This window comes from Acinonyx jubatus, chromosome E4 (genome assembly GCF_027475565.1).
Source record: "Acinonyx jubatus isolate Ajub_Pintada_27869175 chromosome E4, VMU_Ajub_asm_v1.0, whole genome shotgun sequence".
NCBI classification, from domain to species: Eukaryota; Metazoa; Chordata; class Mammalia; order Carnivora; family Felidae; genus Acinonyx; species Acinonyx jubatus.
Genome location: NC_069395.1, coordinates 36,314,628 through 36,334,667, shown reverse-complemented (window position 1 = coordinate 36,334,667; position 20,040 = coordinate 36,314,628). Strand labels below are relative to the sequence as shown.

General features: G+C 48.1%; 1 protein-coding gene across 16 annotated transcripts in view; it reads right to left on the bottom strand.

Annotated features, from left to right (window-relative positions):
* HHAT (hedgehog acyltransferase) overlaps positions 1–20,040 on the bottom strand; it is a 319,323-nt gene continuing 299,283 nt past the window's right edge. For all 16 annotated transcript variants that reach the window (XM_053208994.1, XM_053208987.1, XM_053208995.1 and 13 more), the window contains one exon: positions 1–1,033. In XM_053208994.1, the coding sequence (XP_053064969.1) occupies positions 942–1,033 (92 nt within the window). In that variant the 3' untranslated portion in view covers positions 1–941. The remainder of the gene's footprint in view (positions 1,034–20,040) is intronic.

The window sequence follows — 20,040 nt, the reverse complement described above, 5'->3', positions numbered from 1 at the left end:
TAAATTATCAATGTGATAGGAAAGGCTCCATTTTATTTGAAACAAAACAAAACAATGTGAACTACTGAGTGTAAACCACTGAGTAGGAAGATGACTGCTGGAGCTTACTTGCATGGAGAGGAGAAAAGACCACAGGATACCATGCTTACCCTTTGTCACTTACCAGATAGCACCTGTCTGTGGACACACTATCTCCTGGTTTCTTAATTCTGCTTCTATATTGGGAAATGAAGATTAACTGTCTGCTAGAGGAACTGCCATATTTATACTTCTCAGTAAATCTAGGGCACAAAGCATCCAAATGTCAATCACCTGGGTAGTGTTTAAATAACTGGTCTTCTGTACTGACCCCTTGGAAACCACAGGACATGTTGTATGTTCTTTGACTGGGTAACTAGAAACATGACATTGTCCCCGCCATGCTGGGGAGCTGAAGTGTGAAACTCAGACCCCAGTGCTGGTTCTAGCGACCATACTGCAGGACATGGGGAAGAGGTCATTTACATGTTACCAAAATGTTTCAGAAGGATGCTCAATGGAGAACAGGCCTTATCACTATCAGGATTTCTGTGCTCTAATCGAGAAACATCTATTGCATGTAATTCTTAGTAAAGTAGAAAGAACCCAAAGGGCCACTGGGCCTGGGTTCTAGACTGCAACGTCACCATGTGCAGCTGAGCAAGATTCTCCTGCTCTGGACCCCTGCTTACTCCGCAGGAAAATGATGGGGGAGATGAGCTCCAGATCCCCCAAGTTAGAAGCCTCTCTGGTTGTCAATTTTCTATGAGAGCTCCAGCTTCCGGTCTTGGAGTGAGGTAACTTCAACAAAAGATGAACAGATCAAGCACTGGTCCCTCGGAGGTTATCTTGGTGTGCGAGGTCAGGGTGAAGCACCATTTGCTCGGAGGCCAGCGGTAAGGGCTGGCGTGGGCCAGGCAGCTTTAGTCCACCAAGTATGTCTGGGACCAGGCAATGCCCACATGGGAGTAGCAGTACAGGAATCCCAGGACAGACAGTGTCACGTACGGCCAGCCTGCAGGGGGAGGGCAGAGATGGAAGAGCAGTTAGGAATGCCTGGGGTGGGTCCTCCCACAGGTGCAAACTCTCCCCCTTTGGGGAAGGCAACTCAAGAAACACAGGCCTCGGTTGACACATTTAGACACACACCTCCCAGAAAGTGTGCTCTAACTGGAACGCCAACAACCGAACCCTACATTCCCACTGGGGTCAGCATAAAATGAAGAGTGCACTATCTCAAATGGGAATTATATTTAGAAATAGGACAAGCTTTTAAAGAATACCTATTTAGAAAACTAAAGCATTTAATAATCAAAAAAGAAGAAAAGTCCACAAGACCCACAGTAAATCTCAAAATATAGATTGGCCGTCATATTGAATTGAGTGCCATCTGTAAGCACACAGAAGGGAGAGCCTAAATTAAACATTTGCTTTCAAAACTCAAAGCTTTTAGTGGTTCCTTCTATAAGTACTTGTCTTAGAATAGCTGATGTTCTTTTCTTTCCTCTTCTTCTCCTCCTTTCCCTCCTCCTCCTCAATTAACAGCCCTTTCTGCTGAGTACTTGTCACTTAATTATCTCCATGCCTTCTACATGTTTCACTTACTCAAACATTTCTTGGGTGCTCTGGAGATCCAGAGGTGCTATGGAAGGTACCAGATGCCAAAACAGGTGATCCCACTCCAGCTCAGGAAAGAGACACACACACTACTGGGATTTATGAGCCATGTACTGTGTGCTAGATAATGATGTATACAGAGCACATTTCAACTGGGCCGTGTGGGGTGAGCAAGAGTGTGTTAGATGGAAAGGGACAGAGATAAGCTGCCAGAGAGACTGCCAGAAGTGTATCACAGGCCACCCCAGGAACATGGATCATGGGTTTGTGGCTCCTGCTCGGGGAGGGGCAGGCAGGGTAAGGACAGAAGTAGGGAGGCTGCAGGGGGAGCCCCAGATGGTCTTGCTACTCTACAGGCTCTCTTCCTACCATGTCAACAGTCAGATGCTTATTAGTATTAATAAAAGTTCAATTAATATAGCATAGTGGTTAAATGTGCAAACTCTGAAGTAAAATTAAACATCAAATCTTGGCTCTGTTACTTGCCATCTGTGTGACCTTGAGCAACTTAATGAGTCTCAAATGTAAAGCTAAAAGGATAGAGCAACTTTATTAAGAGTCTTTATAAGATGTCATGAACTTGGTTGCATCCCCCTGCCAATTCATATGTTGAAGCCCTAACTCCCAGCGTGTATTTGGAGTTGGGGCTTTTGGGAGGTAAATGGGTTGAGGTCAAATCATGAGGGTGGGGCCAGGATGGGATTAGTGCCCTTATAAGAAGAGACACCAAGTCGGGGCACCTGGGTGACTCAGTCGATTGAGCATCCGACTTCAGCTCGGGTCATGATCTCACAGTCTGAGTTCGAGCCCCGTGTCGGGCTCTGTGCTGACAGCTCAGAGCCCGGGGCCTGTTTCAGATTCTGTGTCTCCCTCTCTCTCTGCCCCTCCCCCGTTCATGCTCTGTCTCTGTCTCAAAAATAAATAAACGTTAAAAAAAATTAAAAAAAAAAAAGAGACACCAAGAGCTTGGTTTCTCTCTCTCTCTGCCATATAATGGCAGTTAGAAGGTGACTATATAGAAGTCAAGAAGATGGTCTTCTCCAGGAACCAAATCAGCTGGCACCTTGATCTTGGACTTCTCCAGTCTCTGGAACTATGAGAAATAAAGTCTCTTGTTTAAGCCACCCAGTCCATGGTATTTTGTTATAATGCCCTGAGTTGACTTAAGACATAAGGAAGGAATGTGTGAAATGATGTAAAGGCCCGCATGGTGCCTGGCCTACGGTGGGCACTAAGGAAAGGTGGCAATAATGCTGGAGAGAGGGCGCAGAAGTCTTTCTCTACCAAAATTCAAGTGACAACAGAGAAGCCCAGCTCCGGTCTTCCTCTGAACTCATTTCCAACTTGCCTCCTTAGACTAGCTTGGCACCAGAATTCTCCTAGGCCCTCAAGGCAAGACAAGCGAGGGGAGCAGAGGACTCACAAAAGCCTGTCTCTAGGACCAGCCCTACAGTCCTACCTACTGTCTGCTACTCAGCCAGTGTATTTGTTTCCTGTGGCTGCTGGAACAAACGACCACAAACTTAGTGGCTTCAAACAACAGAAATTCATTCTCTCATACTTCTAGATGCTAAAAGTCTGAAACCAAGGTGTTGCAGGCCATCTCTCTCTAAAGGTTCTAAGGGAAACTGCTCCCTTACCTCTTCCAGCTTTCGATGACGCCAGACATTCCTTGGCTTATGGCAACATACCTTCAACCTCTGTCTCTGTCTTCACGTGTCCTTCTTTCCTATGTACCTCTGTGTCCTCTATTCTTATAAGGAAGCCGGTCATTGGATTTAGGGCCCACTCTAAATCCAGGATGACTTCTTCTCAAGACACTCAACTAGTTACATCAGCAAAACCCCTATTTCCGAAATGAAGTCACATTCTGAAGTTCCAGATGGACATGAATTTGGGGGGCACTATTCAGCCCAGTAGGGCCAAGTACGTTTTCAAACTTCAAAGTGGACCCATCCTGCCTGGAGGCCCTCTGATCTCTTACCTCTGTGGCCCAGACACAGATGCCAGGAGTCCTGTCAACATCTGCTCCTCAGTGGGCTCAGGGAGCAGAAATCAGGGAGGGGGCTTTGGGCACAGAAAGCAGTCCCAGACTTCAGCTGTGTTTAGGGTGACACATTGGCAGGTGTTTGGTAAACACAGAACCCGGAGGCTGGCTATGGAGGTGGGAGAATGGGGATGTTTTACTTACACAAAGCTGGGCCTGAGACAGCTGTGTCCCGCCCCATGGCTACAAAGCTTTCACATCCCCGTGAAAGCTTCTGGCCAGCACATAGAACTGGAAGGAAGAACAGCCCTAACGCTGCCCAGAAGTGAGGCGCACACGTGTTCAGTTTGGACCACAGCTGGGCCGTGAAAATTCCCTCTACCATTAACTGTATGTCATTTGCAGAGGCAGGCAGACAGCAGTTAGGAGACTTGTAATCCTGACTCTCCTATGAGACCCTAGGAGGGCTTCCGTTTCTCCATCTACACAATGGGAAATCAAAGATAAACAGAAGCACATGAAATAAAATAAGATCACAGATTTGACAGTGCTTTTAAAAAGTGTTTCAAGGGGCACTTGGGTGGGTCAGCTAGTTAAGCATCAGACTCTTGATTTCAGCTCAGGTCATGATTTCAAGGTGTGTGGGATCAAGCCCCACATCAAGACCTACGCTGACAACGTGGAGCCCGCTTGGGATCCTCTCTCGCCCTCTCTCTCTGTTTCTCCCCCAATCACACGTGCACACGCTTGTGCGTGCTCTCTCCCTCTCTCTCAAAATAAACATTTAAAAGATAAATAAAAAGCGTTTCAAAAATGCAAAGAATTACTACAGAACCACCTGAGAAGTCTACATGTACAGTGTATGAAGCAGTTACGAATACATAGCTTTCTGGCCTTTTTAACATGAGTGTTCCTGCAGATAGTAACCCCAGTGTATACTGGATGGCAGCCAAAGACCCCTTACCTTTTCCTGACCTCAGGAGCAAGATATGTGATGGTAAGGAAAAGACAGATTCCACAAGTCACCCTTCCACAGCCTTCAACCAGCGTTTCATGAGCATTTTCTGTGTTTCCGGTCCTCTCCTAGACATCAGACATCAACATCACCCTCTGTGGGGTGCCTGTAGGCACAGGGTCTTTGACTGTGGCAGCTGCTAACGAAGCACTGATGTGATCCAAGTGTGGGGGATTGCTTAGGGAAGAGCCTCCTCTTTATCAGGGCTCAGATGATCACAGAATAAGACACTGGGATGGGCTGGCATTCTGGCAACATTCGAGGTTTGCTATGATGCAGTCATCCAGGCTTGTCATCCGTTAACAAAAAAGATGGTGTCAACAAGGGTTCTTTCCTGCCAAATGAACACAGACCTCACCCTGCAGCCCTCACTACCCCTGGCCCTTCCCCACTCTGTGTTCTCCTTCCAGGGTCTCCTTTCTCACCAGGATTTCCGATCCACAGCGTCCGGTCAACTCCCATACCCCCACATCCCCAACCCTGCGCGTGTGCACACAGACATACAGACCCACACACGCGCACACGTCCCATTAACGTAGCTCATAAAGCCTGGTGGGAAGTATGATATTAGTCAAAGGAAAAGATCCTTCTTAAGACAGTACTTTAAGGCCAAGCCCCCTGCACACTCAGCATATTCATGGCTAAGCTCCCAGACTCAGTGATATGTCCCAGTGGGCTTTTGATACCTTTACCTGTTAAGATTGAAACAGCTGAACAGTTTTAGCAGATGACACCTAAGCAGCACTGGACATATCACAAACAGGAATCCAGCAAGCCAGACGACAGTTGCAAAAGATTGGGTAATATAGTTAATAGGGCATATTACTTGACAGATAATGCACATAAGTAGGATATACAGCACAACAGATTCAATTAAGAAGATCAATGTAGATGGTATAATAGATGGAGTTAATAGGATGGAGGTGGTTGGATCATGATATTGTTAATAGGACACTGGTGAGTTGTATAATAACTACATCTAATGAGAATAGGTAGGACACAGAGGGAAATGTCTATAGCTAAAAGAAAGCAAGCAGTGTAATTTTACTTGAGGTTATTATGGCTGAGCAATTTTCTGAGCAATTACATCAGTCTGAAAAGACTGGAAAGGCCGAGGCTCAGAACAGTGAAGGAAAAGACCATCATCACGCAGGGCCATGACAAGTCAAAGAATATATCAGATTGGTTTTCTGGAAAGTGATGGGATAATCAGAACAAGAAGTCTAATGAACACCTTTGTTTAAAAGGTAACATTGTAAAATGATTGCAGCCACCGTGGAAAACAGTAGGGAGGTTCCTCAAAAATTAAACACAGAGGGGTGCCTGGGTGGCTCAGTCGGTTAAGCATCTGACTTCAGCTCAGGTCACGATCTTGTGGTTCATGGGTTCGAGCCTCGCATCAAGCTCTGCACTGACAGCTCAGAGCCTGGAGCCTGCTTCAGATTCTGGGTCTCCCTCTCTCTCTGCCCCTCCCCTGCTCATGCTCTGTCTCTGTCTCAAAAATAAATAAAAACATTAAAAAAAAACTAAACACAGAATTATCACATACATACCCAAGAGAATTCAAAGAACCAGCAGAGAGATTTGTGCACCCGTGTTCACGCTAGCATTACATACAATAACCAAAAGGTGGAAACAACCCAAGTGTCCCCTCACAGACGAATAAACAAGATGTTGTCTGTACATATAGTGTAATGTTAGCCTTAACAAGGAAACCCTGTCATAGGCTACAACATGGATGAACCCTGAAGACATGCTAAATGAAATAAGCCAGACACGAAAGGACAAATACTATACATGAGGGACCTAGAGGATTCAGATTCCTAGAGACCAAAAGTAGAATGGAAGTGGCTAGGAACTAGGGGACTTATTGGAGTTATTGTTTCATGGTGCAAGAGCTTCCGTTTTGCAAGATTAAAACAGTTCTGGAGACAGACAGCGGTGATGGCTGCACAGCAATGTGAATGTGCTTGATACCGGTGAACTGTTCACTTAAAAAACGGCTAAAATGCTGAATTTTATGTTATACATAATTTACCACAATAGACAATTCTATGCTGAAAGAAGCCATTGACAAAATAATACATACCGTATCATTCCATTTATGTAAAACGAAAATTGATTTGGAGTAACAAAAAGCTCCTTAGTGGTTGCCGGGGGGCTAGGACAGAGGGAGGGACAGATTACAAAGGGAGCACTAGGAATCTTTGAGGATGATGAAAACGTTTTGCATCTTGATTATGGGAATGTTTTCAAGGGTATATATAACTGAAAAAGACCTTAAATGGTATTCTACTGTGCACAGATGATTTCTCAATCTCAAACTTGTAACAAAATTTTCAAAAATGAAAAAAAAATTTTTTTAAGATAACACTGGAACATTACCGAATCACAGACTTGCAGTTTTCTGCTGCTAGGCCATATACGTCCTAAGGTATTCAAACAAAAGATGCAGATGCAAGAAGAACAATTCACTTTTGAAATGACGGTGGTCTGCAATCCTTCAACTCCCTAGGGGCAGGAGGACAGGCTGCATGGAGGACCGAGCAGTGGGCTCCCCTAATCATGCTCTCTTCCACTGGGCCCTCTGAGTGGGAGGAGAATGCTAAGAGCTTTTACTTAACTATGCGGACACACTCAGCAGCTGAATCAGCACAAATCCCTATCCCAGGGAAGAAATCAATCCTTCCTAATGGGAGAGGAGTTAATTGAGTCGCTGAATTGTGTATGAGCTATCAATTACCCCATCAAAGGCTCACTCAGCTGTCAGTTTGGGCAACACTCCTAAGCCTGTGACCACCATCTTGGCTTTAACAGGGCTTTTTCAAAGGCCACATCCCACTGCTAACTGTTTTTATGATTTATTTATTTGTTTACTTACTTATTTTTAATGTTTATTTATTTTTGACAGAGAGGAGAGAGAGAGAGAGAGAGCACGCGCGCGTGCGCGCGCTCTCTCACATGAGTGGGGGAGGGGCAGAGAGGGAGGGAGACACAGAAGCCAAAGCAGGCTCCAGGCTCTGAGCTGTCAGCACAGAGCCCGACGCAGGGCTTGAACTCACAGATTGCGAGATCATGACCTGAGCCAAAGTCGGACGCTCAACGACTGAGCCACCCAGGCACCCCATGCTAACAGTTTTTAGAAGAAAATGGCTGGTGACCAGCGCATGAGCAAATTTTGCAGGGAAGGCTTTTTCCTGCCCTTGCTCCCAGTCCCCCAGCACCATAGTCTCTGTCATTGTGTGAGTAGTTTATAAAGAATATGCAATCTACTACACAGTTTACAAAGAATATATAGTCTTGTGAATCCTTACAACACTCCAAGATAGAAATCATTAACCTATACTAATATTCTTGCTTGAAGCCACACTGCCTCAAAAGGGCCCAGAGTCCACATCCCAAGTCCAGAATGTCAGGCTGAATCCTATTTCGAGAAAAGTCCAAAGGATTTCGGCCTGTCCTTTTATTTTTATCTATAATTATCTGTCATTAACAATGAACAATGCCCTAGCTTCCTCCTTCTATCCACCCAGGCAAGTTCTCTAGCCAGAGGCTCTGATGCCCTGTTGTCCATTGATTTTCTTGCTCATCCACAACTCAGTTGTCACCTTGCTGGGTTAAGGAACACTCTCAGCTTGGCATGAGGATCCCTAGAGCTGAATAGATGGACTCCCTTTCTGGTCCCATGGAGCACCAATGTCAGTGACTCAAAACCATTCATTCTAAGAGAGAGAAGGTTCTCATTATTCCAGAGAGCCACTGGGCTACAAAGGAAACAAGTCTCACTCCCCAAACTCTCCTTGGTTGAAACCTAAGCCTGCAAACGTAAAGGATGTATTATGATTATTAAATGCCACCAACATATCCAACCATATCCCTGCGGATGCAGGCGCATATGTAAGAGCCCACATTGCCATCCTGGTGAAGACAGATAGAAGGCTGATGAATTTCAACCTCCACAGACAGCCTTTGTGAAAGGGTAGGCTCAAAGAAGGATATCCAATGGGGAAATGGAATCAAGAGGTGACTCCAGGAGACACTGCAGAAGACAGAGTCATACGACTTGGTGACTGATGGATTTGGGAAACAAAGAATAGACTCGTTCTCACTGACACTGAGCAGTGCCTCACATGGTACACTCAGGGTGGACATTCAGCTAGTACACCTCAGAGAGATTCTACCTAACATTAACAGGCTGATTCACTACCCTGCTAGTCAGTAAAAGCCATGGTCCCAGCTGTTCCCTCATGACCGTTCTCTAATAATACATCAAAAGAGGTAAACACCTGGTAAACACATGTGCTCCAGGCACATGGCTGCCGTCTCTTTGGATTGACTGGTCTGTGCCCATGCCTTACATTTGTTAGATATTTTGAACACCAGCTCCCTACCCCGTACATTGGTGACATCCATTCCAAGGCCAGCAGAGGTGAAGTGTTTCTCCCCTTAGAGAGCTAGCTTGGGCAGCCAACTCTGGTCCGAGGGTGCCGGCTTGGGGTCTGAGAAGCACCAGTGTCCCTGTGCCCTGGGGCTCTCTGCACCACCCTGCCAGCCTCACTGCTGTCATTTCATTCATTATTCACAATAACTTCACACGCCGTTGCCTTTGTTAAAAGAGCTAGGTCCTGACAGCCTTTATTTTTAACAATATTCAGGCCTGATTGGGGGCGGGGGGGGAAATGATAAGGTGCCTGGGTAGCTTTATTTAAATCTCATTTACTCCAGTAGTCCCAGACCAGAGATCATGTGGAGCCATTCATCAAACAGTCCTGGCCTGTAGACCTTCCTTAACAGCTCAATTTAGGGCTGGAACCTTAATAAGGCTATAGGGCAGGAGCCTTTTCCCATCAGAGGGCTACCTTATCGAGGAATACACAGCAAGAGCAAAGCTGCCCAGGCTTCGAACCCTGTGAACTGCCCGGTCTGTTTTCAAACCCATGGGGATAGGGACGGAAGGGCTGAGGAACAGGCTCTGGCCACGTTAGGGTTAAATAACAATTTCTTACCTCCATATAGTTTACAAACCTGGGTCTCGAACCCAGGTTTCGAGGCCTTAGTGTTTTTCCAAAAAAGGCTCCACTGCTTCTTTCACATCCTTTCATGAGAAAGGAGGACTGGACGGTTCTTATCTGCTCATGAAACTAAAGCACGAAATCCTAGGGCACTGGTTTTCTAACGTGAGCCCGCGTCAGCACCTGGAGAACACCTTAAAAGAGAATACACGGCTCTGGTCCAGGGGGCCTGTGGTGGGCCTGAGATTTGCATTTCTAACGCATTCCCAGGTGAGGTGGATGCTGCTGGTCCAAGAGCCACATTTTGGAAACCATTGTTCTAGGGGAACTGTTCTAGGGGGCACTGTTCTGAGGGAAGAACTTTGTACTAACAGAGTTGTTCATAAACTGGGCTCCTTCCCGGAACAGAGGAGACAGACGTTATGGAGCTTTATGTTATCAGGTACCTTGCTGGGCGCACTCCACATTCTCACAGCCTCCTTACCGGGCAGGTATTATTAGCCCCACTTTGTAGAAAAAGGAAACTGAGGCTCAGAGAAGTAAAGTAAGTTTCCCAAGGTGTAAGAGCTAGTTGGTCATCATGCCAAAGTGAGACTTAGGGCTGTGTGACTCCAACTCCACTTGGCCACCTAAGCTCCCAAAGCCATAACCTGGGCCACATGACAGAAAAGGCCCACACGGGGCGCTTGCCTCCTGGCCTGGTCCCTCTCCATAAATTCCCTACTCCTGGTGCCTAAGGTAGCAGCAGGGAGGGAGAAGGAGCAGGGTTCTATTTTCCGGCATCATCCACCACTAAGTCACTAGGTCACATGTCTTCAGAAGCCGCAATCTCTCCGTTTTTGTCAAGGGGGACAAAGAAAGCACTGATGAACATGTTTATCCTTCGTCTTGTTGAGAGCCTAACTTAGGTTGTATTCATTAAAGAGCATGTTCCCAGGGGCATTTCGGGGACTCTGTCGGTTAAGCTTTCAGCTCTTGATTTTGGCTCAGGTCACAAGCTCACGGTTTGTGGCTTCGAGCCCCGCATCGGGCTCTATGCAGATAGCATGGAGCCTGCTTGGGATTCTCTCTCTCTCCCCCCCCTCCCCTGCTCACACACTCTCTCGCGCTCTCTCAGATATAAACTTAAAAAAGAAAATAAAAATTAAGAGCATGCTCCTAATGCTTGAGTGCCCTTTGATTAAAATTGTCAGAGCCACGGTTATTTGGCCTCTGTCATGGGCTGAGCCTCCACGAAGTATCTAGCAGGGAAATGCAGAGGAAGGGGTAGCTCCAAACCCTCTCCAGGAGCTTCCTGACCAAGAGCTGTTTGCCAGGCGCCGTGTGCACCTTTTAACCGGCACAAACAGCGGTCATTAATAAATCACGTTGTTCATGGTCAATTTCACATCCTGATGCAGCCAACCTAGGCTGCATTTTTCATCCTTTCCTACCTCCCAGTACAAGCCTGGCGGGCAGAAGCTTACTGAAGCACTCACTTCCATAAAGTAAAATCATTTCATGTGAAATTGAGGAAGCGGGGGAATAAGCCAAAGCCACTTTTTCTTACTCTGACAGCGTAAGTAGATGGCAGTGCTGAGAAAACGCATATTTTCCCTCTCTGGGCCCAATGGGTGAGGACTTGCTTCCCAGAAAACTGTCCCTGCAGTTGGTGCCGCCGTCCCAACTCCCACCACTGGGACCAGCGGCTGCACAATCAGCACACACTTCCCAGCTGTTTCTCTTCCTTAACCTGTGTTTTTAATACAGTCTAATTAAGGCTGTTGCTCATTGTTAATTCATGGCCACACTATGTAACATGGCGGACACGGCCTAACAAAGGAGCGCTCATGAAAGGCACTTCCCTCAAACAAAGGGATGTGCACAGGGCGGATCAGGCTCCCGGTGACACAGCCCGGACAACCAGTCACCCACAATGGTGTTTATGAGGCACCTACTGTGTGCCCGGCATTGAGACAGGCCACCTTGCTCCTTGTCATATGAGCAGCGTGTGCCTTCATCTGAGGTCTGTGAGCAGGTGCCCCTGAAGGCTTAGCGTGCCACCCGGGGTCCCGAACACTTCACCTGACCCTCCAGTCTTGGTTCCTCAGCTCCGTCATCCAAATATACATATACGGAGACTCGCGGATAAAAGCGGAGACAAGATTCTCAAACAACCGCAGAGGCTAGGAGGATGGGCTGCCACAAGTAAGTTGAATGTCACTATGATAAAACAGCTGAGCCTCACGGTTTTTGTTTTCTAATCCAGCTATGCAAATATGGGATGGAGGAGGCCCGGGAGCACTTCACGGGAGCAGGGGCTGACGCACCTGGAAATGTTTCCGTGGGAACACGAAGACTCTGGAGAAGACAGCTGCCTGCGCATATATAAAAGTCTGCCCCTAGAAGAGGTCTGAGGAGACATCTGCACACCTCGGAGGGTAGAGCTGTGGGGAGGGGGAGACTCTCTGGGGGGCAGAGGCACACTTTGGCAGTGGGAGCCCCCAACCCCACAGAAGCTCAGGAGACAGCGGGCTTCTTCCTGTAGGGAATGCAGCAGAGGCAGACAAGGAGGCCCGGGCACAACGGAGGAGATGCCTCTTTCACACCAGAAGCAGAACCAGGTCTGAGAGTCCATGAGTCTGCTTCTCTCTTCCCAGGGCACTAGGACCAGGGTGCGCATGGTACACGGGCAGTGGATCACGATGAGACTGGATCACGATGAGACGGGACAAACACAGATACAGTTGTGGATGTCTGAGTCCTCATTCACAAGACTCCCAAGTCCCTGCTATAGGTGATTAAAAATAAAAGTTGTTGCAAAACCCCTGAATGATCTGAAGGCCGTTGACAGGTACGCCTGGGAGAAGAGGCCCCTGGCATCTACTGGCCATGAACATCTAGACTTTGCCAAGGGACAGCAGGGCAGAAGTCACTCCAGTCATACCCAGTCTCCTACCACCCCCAAATGAATGTACCAGAGAGAGCTGGAAAGGACGAGAAAGAGAGCGATGCCTACACCATATGAATATCTGAAAGATGATGTCAGTGATGTGTCTGACATGCTCTTTTCCAAAAGCAGTTGTTACATAAAGGGCTGCAAATTACTTGACTTATATTTCTCAGCAAAAACAGAAGAATAAAAGCAGGGCCTCAGTGGTAGTGGTGGCTGCTCTTCCCAGAGCTCTCAGCAGGGGCAGCGGGCTGAACTCACCACCAGCCCCTCGGGAAGAGGAAGGAACCATCCGTCTGCCTGTCAGCGATGGTCTTGCTCTCACCTGCTGCTCCCACTTGCTGTGTCTACGGAATCTATTTTGCTCACCTCCGTGCTGAGGAATGGGTGGGTTTGAGCGCTGCAGGTATCAGGGACCAAAGAGGCTGTCTGTGCCCCGTCTTCCAGCGCTGCTGCTTGACCCAGCGGCCACCCCCACCCTCTGCCCTGCTCCTGCAACCTGGCACAGGCAGGCCGCCTGTGTCTGGGGTGCAGTGGGGGGCAATGGAGCAGACCACAGACCTGGCCTCATTCGTGCCGACTTGAACCACCTGAGCTGCCTGGGGCCTTCCTGAGAAGGGACTTGGCAGAAGCACAAAACAGCTCTGAGATTAGTTCAGAAAAACACGGCTCCAACATTTACAAGTGAGATTTTGAAAAGGCCTCTCACTTCCTAGGTGTCAGTGTAAGGAGAGGCGTGGGAAACAGGTAAGTATGGGCAGGCTCAGGGGATACTCTGGCAGCAGCAGGGTCCACGTGTCACCGTCCAGCTAGCTGGCCTGAGAGCGGGAACCAGCTTGTTTGTCCCGCAGCAGCTGGGACAGTCGCTCAGAGCAGCTCAGTGCTCAGGCGGTCCCGGGCACCAGGAGAAGGCAGCACAAGGAGAGGCCGACTGTAGCCTCAGGACTGGGTCCTTCTCTGTCAAAGAAGCATCAGTGCTTCCCAGGGACGACGCAAGGGCTCTATTTAGGGGAGGGAAAGGAACACAAAAGACCCCACAGGACTCCCCCATCAAACCCACACGTGCTAGAGCCCCTGGGCTCTGCCCAGGGCAAGCAGAGAGGCACAGAGCTGCCCTGCACCACAGCTACTCCTCCCCTGCAGGAGCATGGGGCAAGCACAGCCACCTGGCCCAAGACGGCAGCCAGAGTCAGTGTCACATGGCAGGCGGGGGGCTAGCGACAGGGATGTGTGTGCAACTGGAGGGTGAGAGAAAGCCACATGCACGTGCAGGTAGATTCCAGTGAGGCTGGCCAGCTCCAGGCACCATGTTTCACAGGAGACACTGCCACACAGAAGCCACATCAAGGCAGGTCTAGAAGGGCTCCAGAGCATGGGCATGCTGATAAGTCAGAGTTTAGTCTGGAAAGAGACCACAAGATCACATGCAAAGGGAATCAGACTTCTTGTGTCCCTCTGGAAGACAGAACTGGACCACAGACTGAACTTACAGGAGGTAGACTCTGGCCGCCATTGAAAGGAGCAAGTACCAGGCAGCGCCTCCCCACAAGGCGGGCCTCCCGGGCTCCCATCCCTGTTGGCATCAGGCAGAGTCCCCGAAGATGTGTCTTGGGGACGGCAGTCTCTGATGGGAGTGGGACTAGAGGCCCCAGGGTAATTTCTTCCTCTCAGACATTACGATCCTATGAAATTCCAGCTCTCAAACCATCCTGCCCTCCCCCACACCCCAGGAAATGTACAGACAAAGGCTGAGGTCAGACTAAAAGCCCCTGTGTCAGGAGCAGGGGAGGAGGGACGTCCTGTCTGTACTGGAAACAGAAGGCCATGTCGCAACAAGCTGTGGAAATGTTACAAGATACAGCAGTTTTTAGTGAGGTGCTTATGAGGATATTTACCTGATGTAGAAAGTGACTCAGACACTTTTTTGGACTTGGGTTACAGAAAAAGACATTTTTGTGCCTTAAAGATCCCATTCTGAAGGAACACCGTGTTCCCCCTCGGGCTCCCAACTCTGGCTGTTGGCCTTGATGGGGGGTCTGTGTGGGACCGCGGGCAGTACTGACAGAGGCTCTGGGCCCACACCCAGATCTGTCCCCCGCCCCCTGCCAAGGGTCCCTTCCGGCAACCCTGCTCTCCTGGGCAGCCTGCAGGTCCTGACCCTGTCCAGCCTTTGCAGAGAGCGAGTTCACAGGGGATGCTCACGGGGAAGCTCTAGTCCTCACCTGTCAACTGCTCGGAATCAAACCCCTCGAACCAGTCTTCTCCAGGGGCAGAGAACACAGAGCTGCTGCAGAGGGGCTGAGAGGCAAGTCCGACGCAGCCCGGGTTCCCCAGGGATGTTAGGAATCAACGTGAGCAGCAGCAAGCGTGAAGGTGTTCGCACCCTTCCCTGCCTCCTCTGGGCCTCCTGTTGTGCCAGCAGGAGGGTCAGGGAGGCTGGGATCCTGCAGGAAATAGCCACCATGCTCTCTCCTCCTGGTAGTCTTTACATGGGGTTAACTGTCAGCTGCCAGCTGCCACAGATTCTGGCTTGGTTTTGTTTGTGACCTCAGAGCACAATATTTACACTCTGGACTCCTTGTGGAGTTCCCAGATGCTCCCTCGGTGAGGGTCAACTCAGGGCGTGGAACCAGGCCCCAGTGTGCTTTCTCGGATTCTTCTACAGTGACAGGGCAAATGTCTACCAGACCGCCCCAGGGCTCGTGTCTGGACTTCCCCCATCGGGCCAGTGTCATCCACCCAGTTCTTCCTCACTGGGTCCCAGCAACAAAGCTTGAGGTGGCTGGAAGAAGGAACTGTGACAGCCCCTCTCACCATGGCTGTTGGTGCCATCTCTGATGACATCTTGAGGGCAGTGCTCACCAAGCCTGCTGGCACCTTTCACTTCACAGAGCCTCCCACCCCATTTTCTTAGGGCTGCTGTGTGTTCCATTTGGGAAGATTTGGCTCCGTGCTTGCAGTAAAAGCTGAGAAGGATCTGATCTGAAGAAAAACTCATCTTTGTGACTCATCATTCACAACACTTATTGAACTCCTACTCCATACAGGGCACTGGGCTAAGTGCCGGGATACCAGAGAGATTGAAAGGCTAGCTTGAAGTTAAGGAGACTGGAATTGGGTGTAAAATAACCTCAGAGTGTCTCCTGATGTAGATGGATGGATGGATGGATGAATGAATGAATGAATGAATGAGCCAGCATTCATTCAACATTAAGCATGTTCTCATGTGCTGGACATAATGTCAAGGGCTGGGGAAAATGGGCTAGGAAAGTCTGGCCCCCGACCTGACAGAGGGATAATGGGGGAGGTATGTGTGCAGCAGGACTCAGAGCACTGACAGCCAGTGTAGAGAACGCAGGAGCTAAGGAAACATAGACTGTGTCTGGTCACTACCAGCCTGGCAGAGCTATTCCGCTCTCTAGACCATCTTTCGGTGGTTCCCAGCCTCTAGGTACACCCCCGCCCTCAATGGAAGAAGGCCTGCCCAGCAGTAAGACTGTCCATGTCACATGCCCCCAGCAGGCACCAGGTTCTGCCTTCCATAGCAGCTCACTGTTTCACAGTTTCTGGATCTCTGTGAAGTGAAGAAACCAAAACAAACGTCTTTATTCTGGCATCACAATCCCTGCAAGGAGTTCACACAGACAGCCAGGCAGGAAAGACTGTACACTTCTGTTTTCCCTCTACAGACCCCCCAGCTGGAGAGCTAGGGGCAAGGTTGTGTTTGCTTTGATTTCCTCTCCCTCCCCCACACCTTTGCTCCTTCCCCTTCATCTCTCCCTGGCCTCCTCCCACCCACCCACCGCACATTTAATATGGATTGCTGGGGCAGGCAAGGCTCTGCTCCCTTAGCCTTCTCTCATGGAAATCTCCTAGGGTGGCTGAGCCGCTGCTATGAATCTAACCTCTGTTCCAGGGACTTCCCCCAGCTTTTGACTATGAGGTCGTCCTTCAGTTCTGAGCCAATCATGACAGATGAAAGCAAGAATCACGTTAATTTGCCTCAGCCACACCGGTAACGGGCCTCAGGGCCAGGTTCAGGGCAGTTGTGAAGCTCCCATCTCCTGACTGACCCCCTGGCTCCTTCTTTGAGTGTCCCTTGCTGCCAACAAAGCCCTGGGCCTAGAGGCCACCAGCTGCAAGCCCAACTTTGCCTGCTTTCTAACCTGAAGCCAGATTCTCTATGCTTCTCTCCAGGATGGGCCACACCCCATCACTAAGCTTGTTTTGCTCCCCAATTCTGAGCAGTTCCTACCGGCACAGAGGAGGAGGGGAAGAAGAGCTCCTTCCAGTTTCTAGTTCTTGTCAGTATCCCTCCAGCAGCAGAAGGCAGCTGTAGCTCCAAAGCTCAGCTTCTATTGACATGTTCAGGTTCAGTAGGTCTTGCCTCCCTGGAGGTCTGAGAACCAGCCACGTAGCACCCCCTAGTCTGAGGTTCAAGCATAAGCCAAAGGGCCAGGATACTGTTATCCAGGGTTTCCCAACATGGTATTCAATCAGTAAAATTTCATACAGTGGATTATCTCCTTTTTCTCTTTACGACTTTGTAATATGAGAATATGTAAAACAAAACCAAACCAAAGCCCTCCTGGACAAACTAGAGAAGGAAGGTGCTGTGAAGCAACAAGTTAATAAAGGACAGGCTTGCCCAGTGCCCACATATGCCTAGCTCATTTCCCTACCATCCCCATCACCCTTTAAGGACAGAAGGATTCAACAGCTTGTCTAAATTAGTACCTACACAGGGATATCCAGCTGATATAGGAGATAAAGAGATGAGAGCTTCCAAATGTTCTTATGAAGGGTTTGAGTCAAAACTGAATCCCCTTAAATGTGTTTATGGTAGGCTAAATTCCAAAGCTGCAAATAAAAGACCCTTGTATTATGTTTGCCCTTTTATTAAAAACAAAAAATAAGAGCATGCGTGCCCCCTTTGTTAAACCCAAGAATGCACCTGCAGTCCAACCCTTTTAATGGAACCTTTAAAAATAAATTTTTATATGGTATTTGTCTTTCTCTGCCTGACTTATTTTGCTTAGAATACACTCTAGATCCATCCATGTCATTGCAAATGCCAAGCTTTCCTTCTTTTTTATGGCTGCATAATGTTCCATTGTACATATGTATATATGTGAATATATGCACACACACACACACACACACACACACACACACACACATATAATACACACACCACATCTTCCTTAGTCATTCATCTGTCGATGAACATTTGGGCTCTTTTCATAATTTGGCTATTGTAGATAATGCTGCTATAAACACCGGGGTGCATGTGTCCTTTTGGTCTGTATTTTTGTATCCTCTGGGTAAATACCTAGTAGTGCAACTGCTGAAACTAATATTATACTGCATGTTAACTCACTGGAATTTGAATAAAAACGTTGTAAAAATAAGTTAAAATAAGTTTTAATTTTCTTTTCTTTTAGGAGAAAGTGTACAGCGAAGGAGAGGGGCCGAGGGAAAGAGAGAGAATCCCAAGCAGGCCCTGCACCATCAGCATGCAGCCTGATTCGGGGCTTGATCTCATAAACTGTGAGAGCCTGAGCTGAAATCTAGAGCTGGGACACTTAACTGGCTGAGCCACCCAAGCGCCCCTAAAATTACATTTTTAAAAATCCTATTTCAGCACTCTCTCTAGGATGAGGAACCACAAAGCAGAAAGGAATAGTATTGCCTGTCCTCACAGCTGGGGCCAGTTTCAGGAGCCAGAACACTTGCCCCAGAAAAAAGCACTCGCCCTGCACTCAGGGATCCTGAGTTCCACCACTTGTTAGCTACATACACTAACTCCTCTGAAACTCTTGTTTTCTCTAAAGCCAGGATCATCAATCCCTATTCAACAAAATCATGAGGAGTGGACTGCTCAGCTCCCCATTCATTCAGCAGGATGCCTGAGTAGGGCAAAACTCTGGCAAGAATGTACTCAGACATCTCACAACTCTAAGTCTTTTTCAAAAAAGGTTTCCTCGTGCCTAAAACAGGCCACTGAACAAGCCCACTTTTGCTTGTAGAGATACAGAAACACAAACCCTGAAAGGACTATTTTGTTGTTTCTAACCCCAAACTGGCTGCCATTTAAACTTACCATCCTTCCAGCAGGGCTGGTTGTCAGTAGTGCGACTTCTGTACCAACGGCTTACAACCCCATGCCAACATTCTGACGCGCTGCTTTCCCATTCCCCAGAAGCTAGAGAAGCTGGTTGACACCACAGATGACAGGTCAAGACCTTTCACGACTGGACCCCATGTGGCCACTGCCAGAGACACCACAGTACCTGAAGCAGCCACCTCTCAGACACAGTGTGGATGGCTTCAAGCAGCCCATCCTCCCAAATGGAAAAATGCTGCACTACCCGTACCCCACTATCTGAGGGTCATTATCTCCACACAAAGGTGTACATGGCCACGGCGAGGTTTGCCTCCAGCACCGCCAATCATTGCTGTATTCAGTTCCATGCTGGAACCACCTCGGGGCAACCCACTCAGGCCTACCTAAATTACTCTTTGGAAAAAAATTACCCTTTGGGAACTGATGTGGGTCCATGCCTCATTTCATAAATCCTTTTGCAATTATGCTGTGGCACAGACCCCTGAAAACGAGTCTATGTTCCTGACCTTACTTAGACATGCAAGAAAAAGGGCTCCTGTGTATGCTATGTGGGTCAGAGGGTACCCAGAGTGTGATTCCAAACACTAGCTGAAGACAGCCATATATTTGAGGGTAATCCCTAAGTATTACATACTAGAGTTGAATATATAGCCAAATATATGCTAAATATCCCTTCTGCCCTCCTCAAGTAGTTAGCTGAAGCCAAGATTATACAGTTGGGCTGATTCTGAGGATTTGAATTGCTAGAAGCTGTTTTCATATACACCAATTGGGTTATTTAACACAAAATTCAACAGTACTGGATGTCTGAGTCTGAATAAATTATAGAATCATTATGCTGGGAATGGTCTGGTTTTAAAAGGCTCAATTCTGGTGTCACTTTAACTGAACCACAAATTCCCTGAACATTTCTGCACACAGGCATATTAATTCAAACATTCGTAATACAACCAATCTTTGCACTTTGCATAATGCACGTTCAGACCTCTGTGAAATTTTACAATTAGTCCTGCATTTTTTATTAACACATGTGCAATACGTACAGCCACTATTTGTTCTTTATAGAACAAATAAACCCTCGCCTGGGGGGGAAACTGCTGGAGAATGCATATGGTGTCGTGCATAATCAATCAGCTTGTGGGGCTTTAACACTAAATGTACATGGATTTAGAGTTTTGGGATAATAACCAAATAGCACTGAATAAGCAGACTGGATATTGAGGACAAGACTGTAAACCTCTACCGATGAGTAATGAACCCAGAGCAGTGCAAAAGCAGAAGGAAAAACCAAATGCTGCCAAGAAGGGGCGGGGAGACCTTTTCCCCACCACC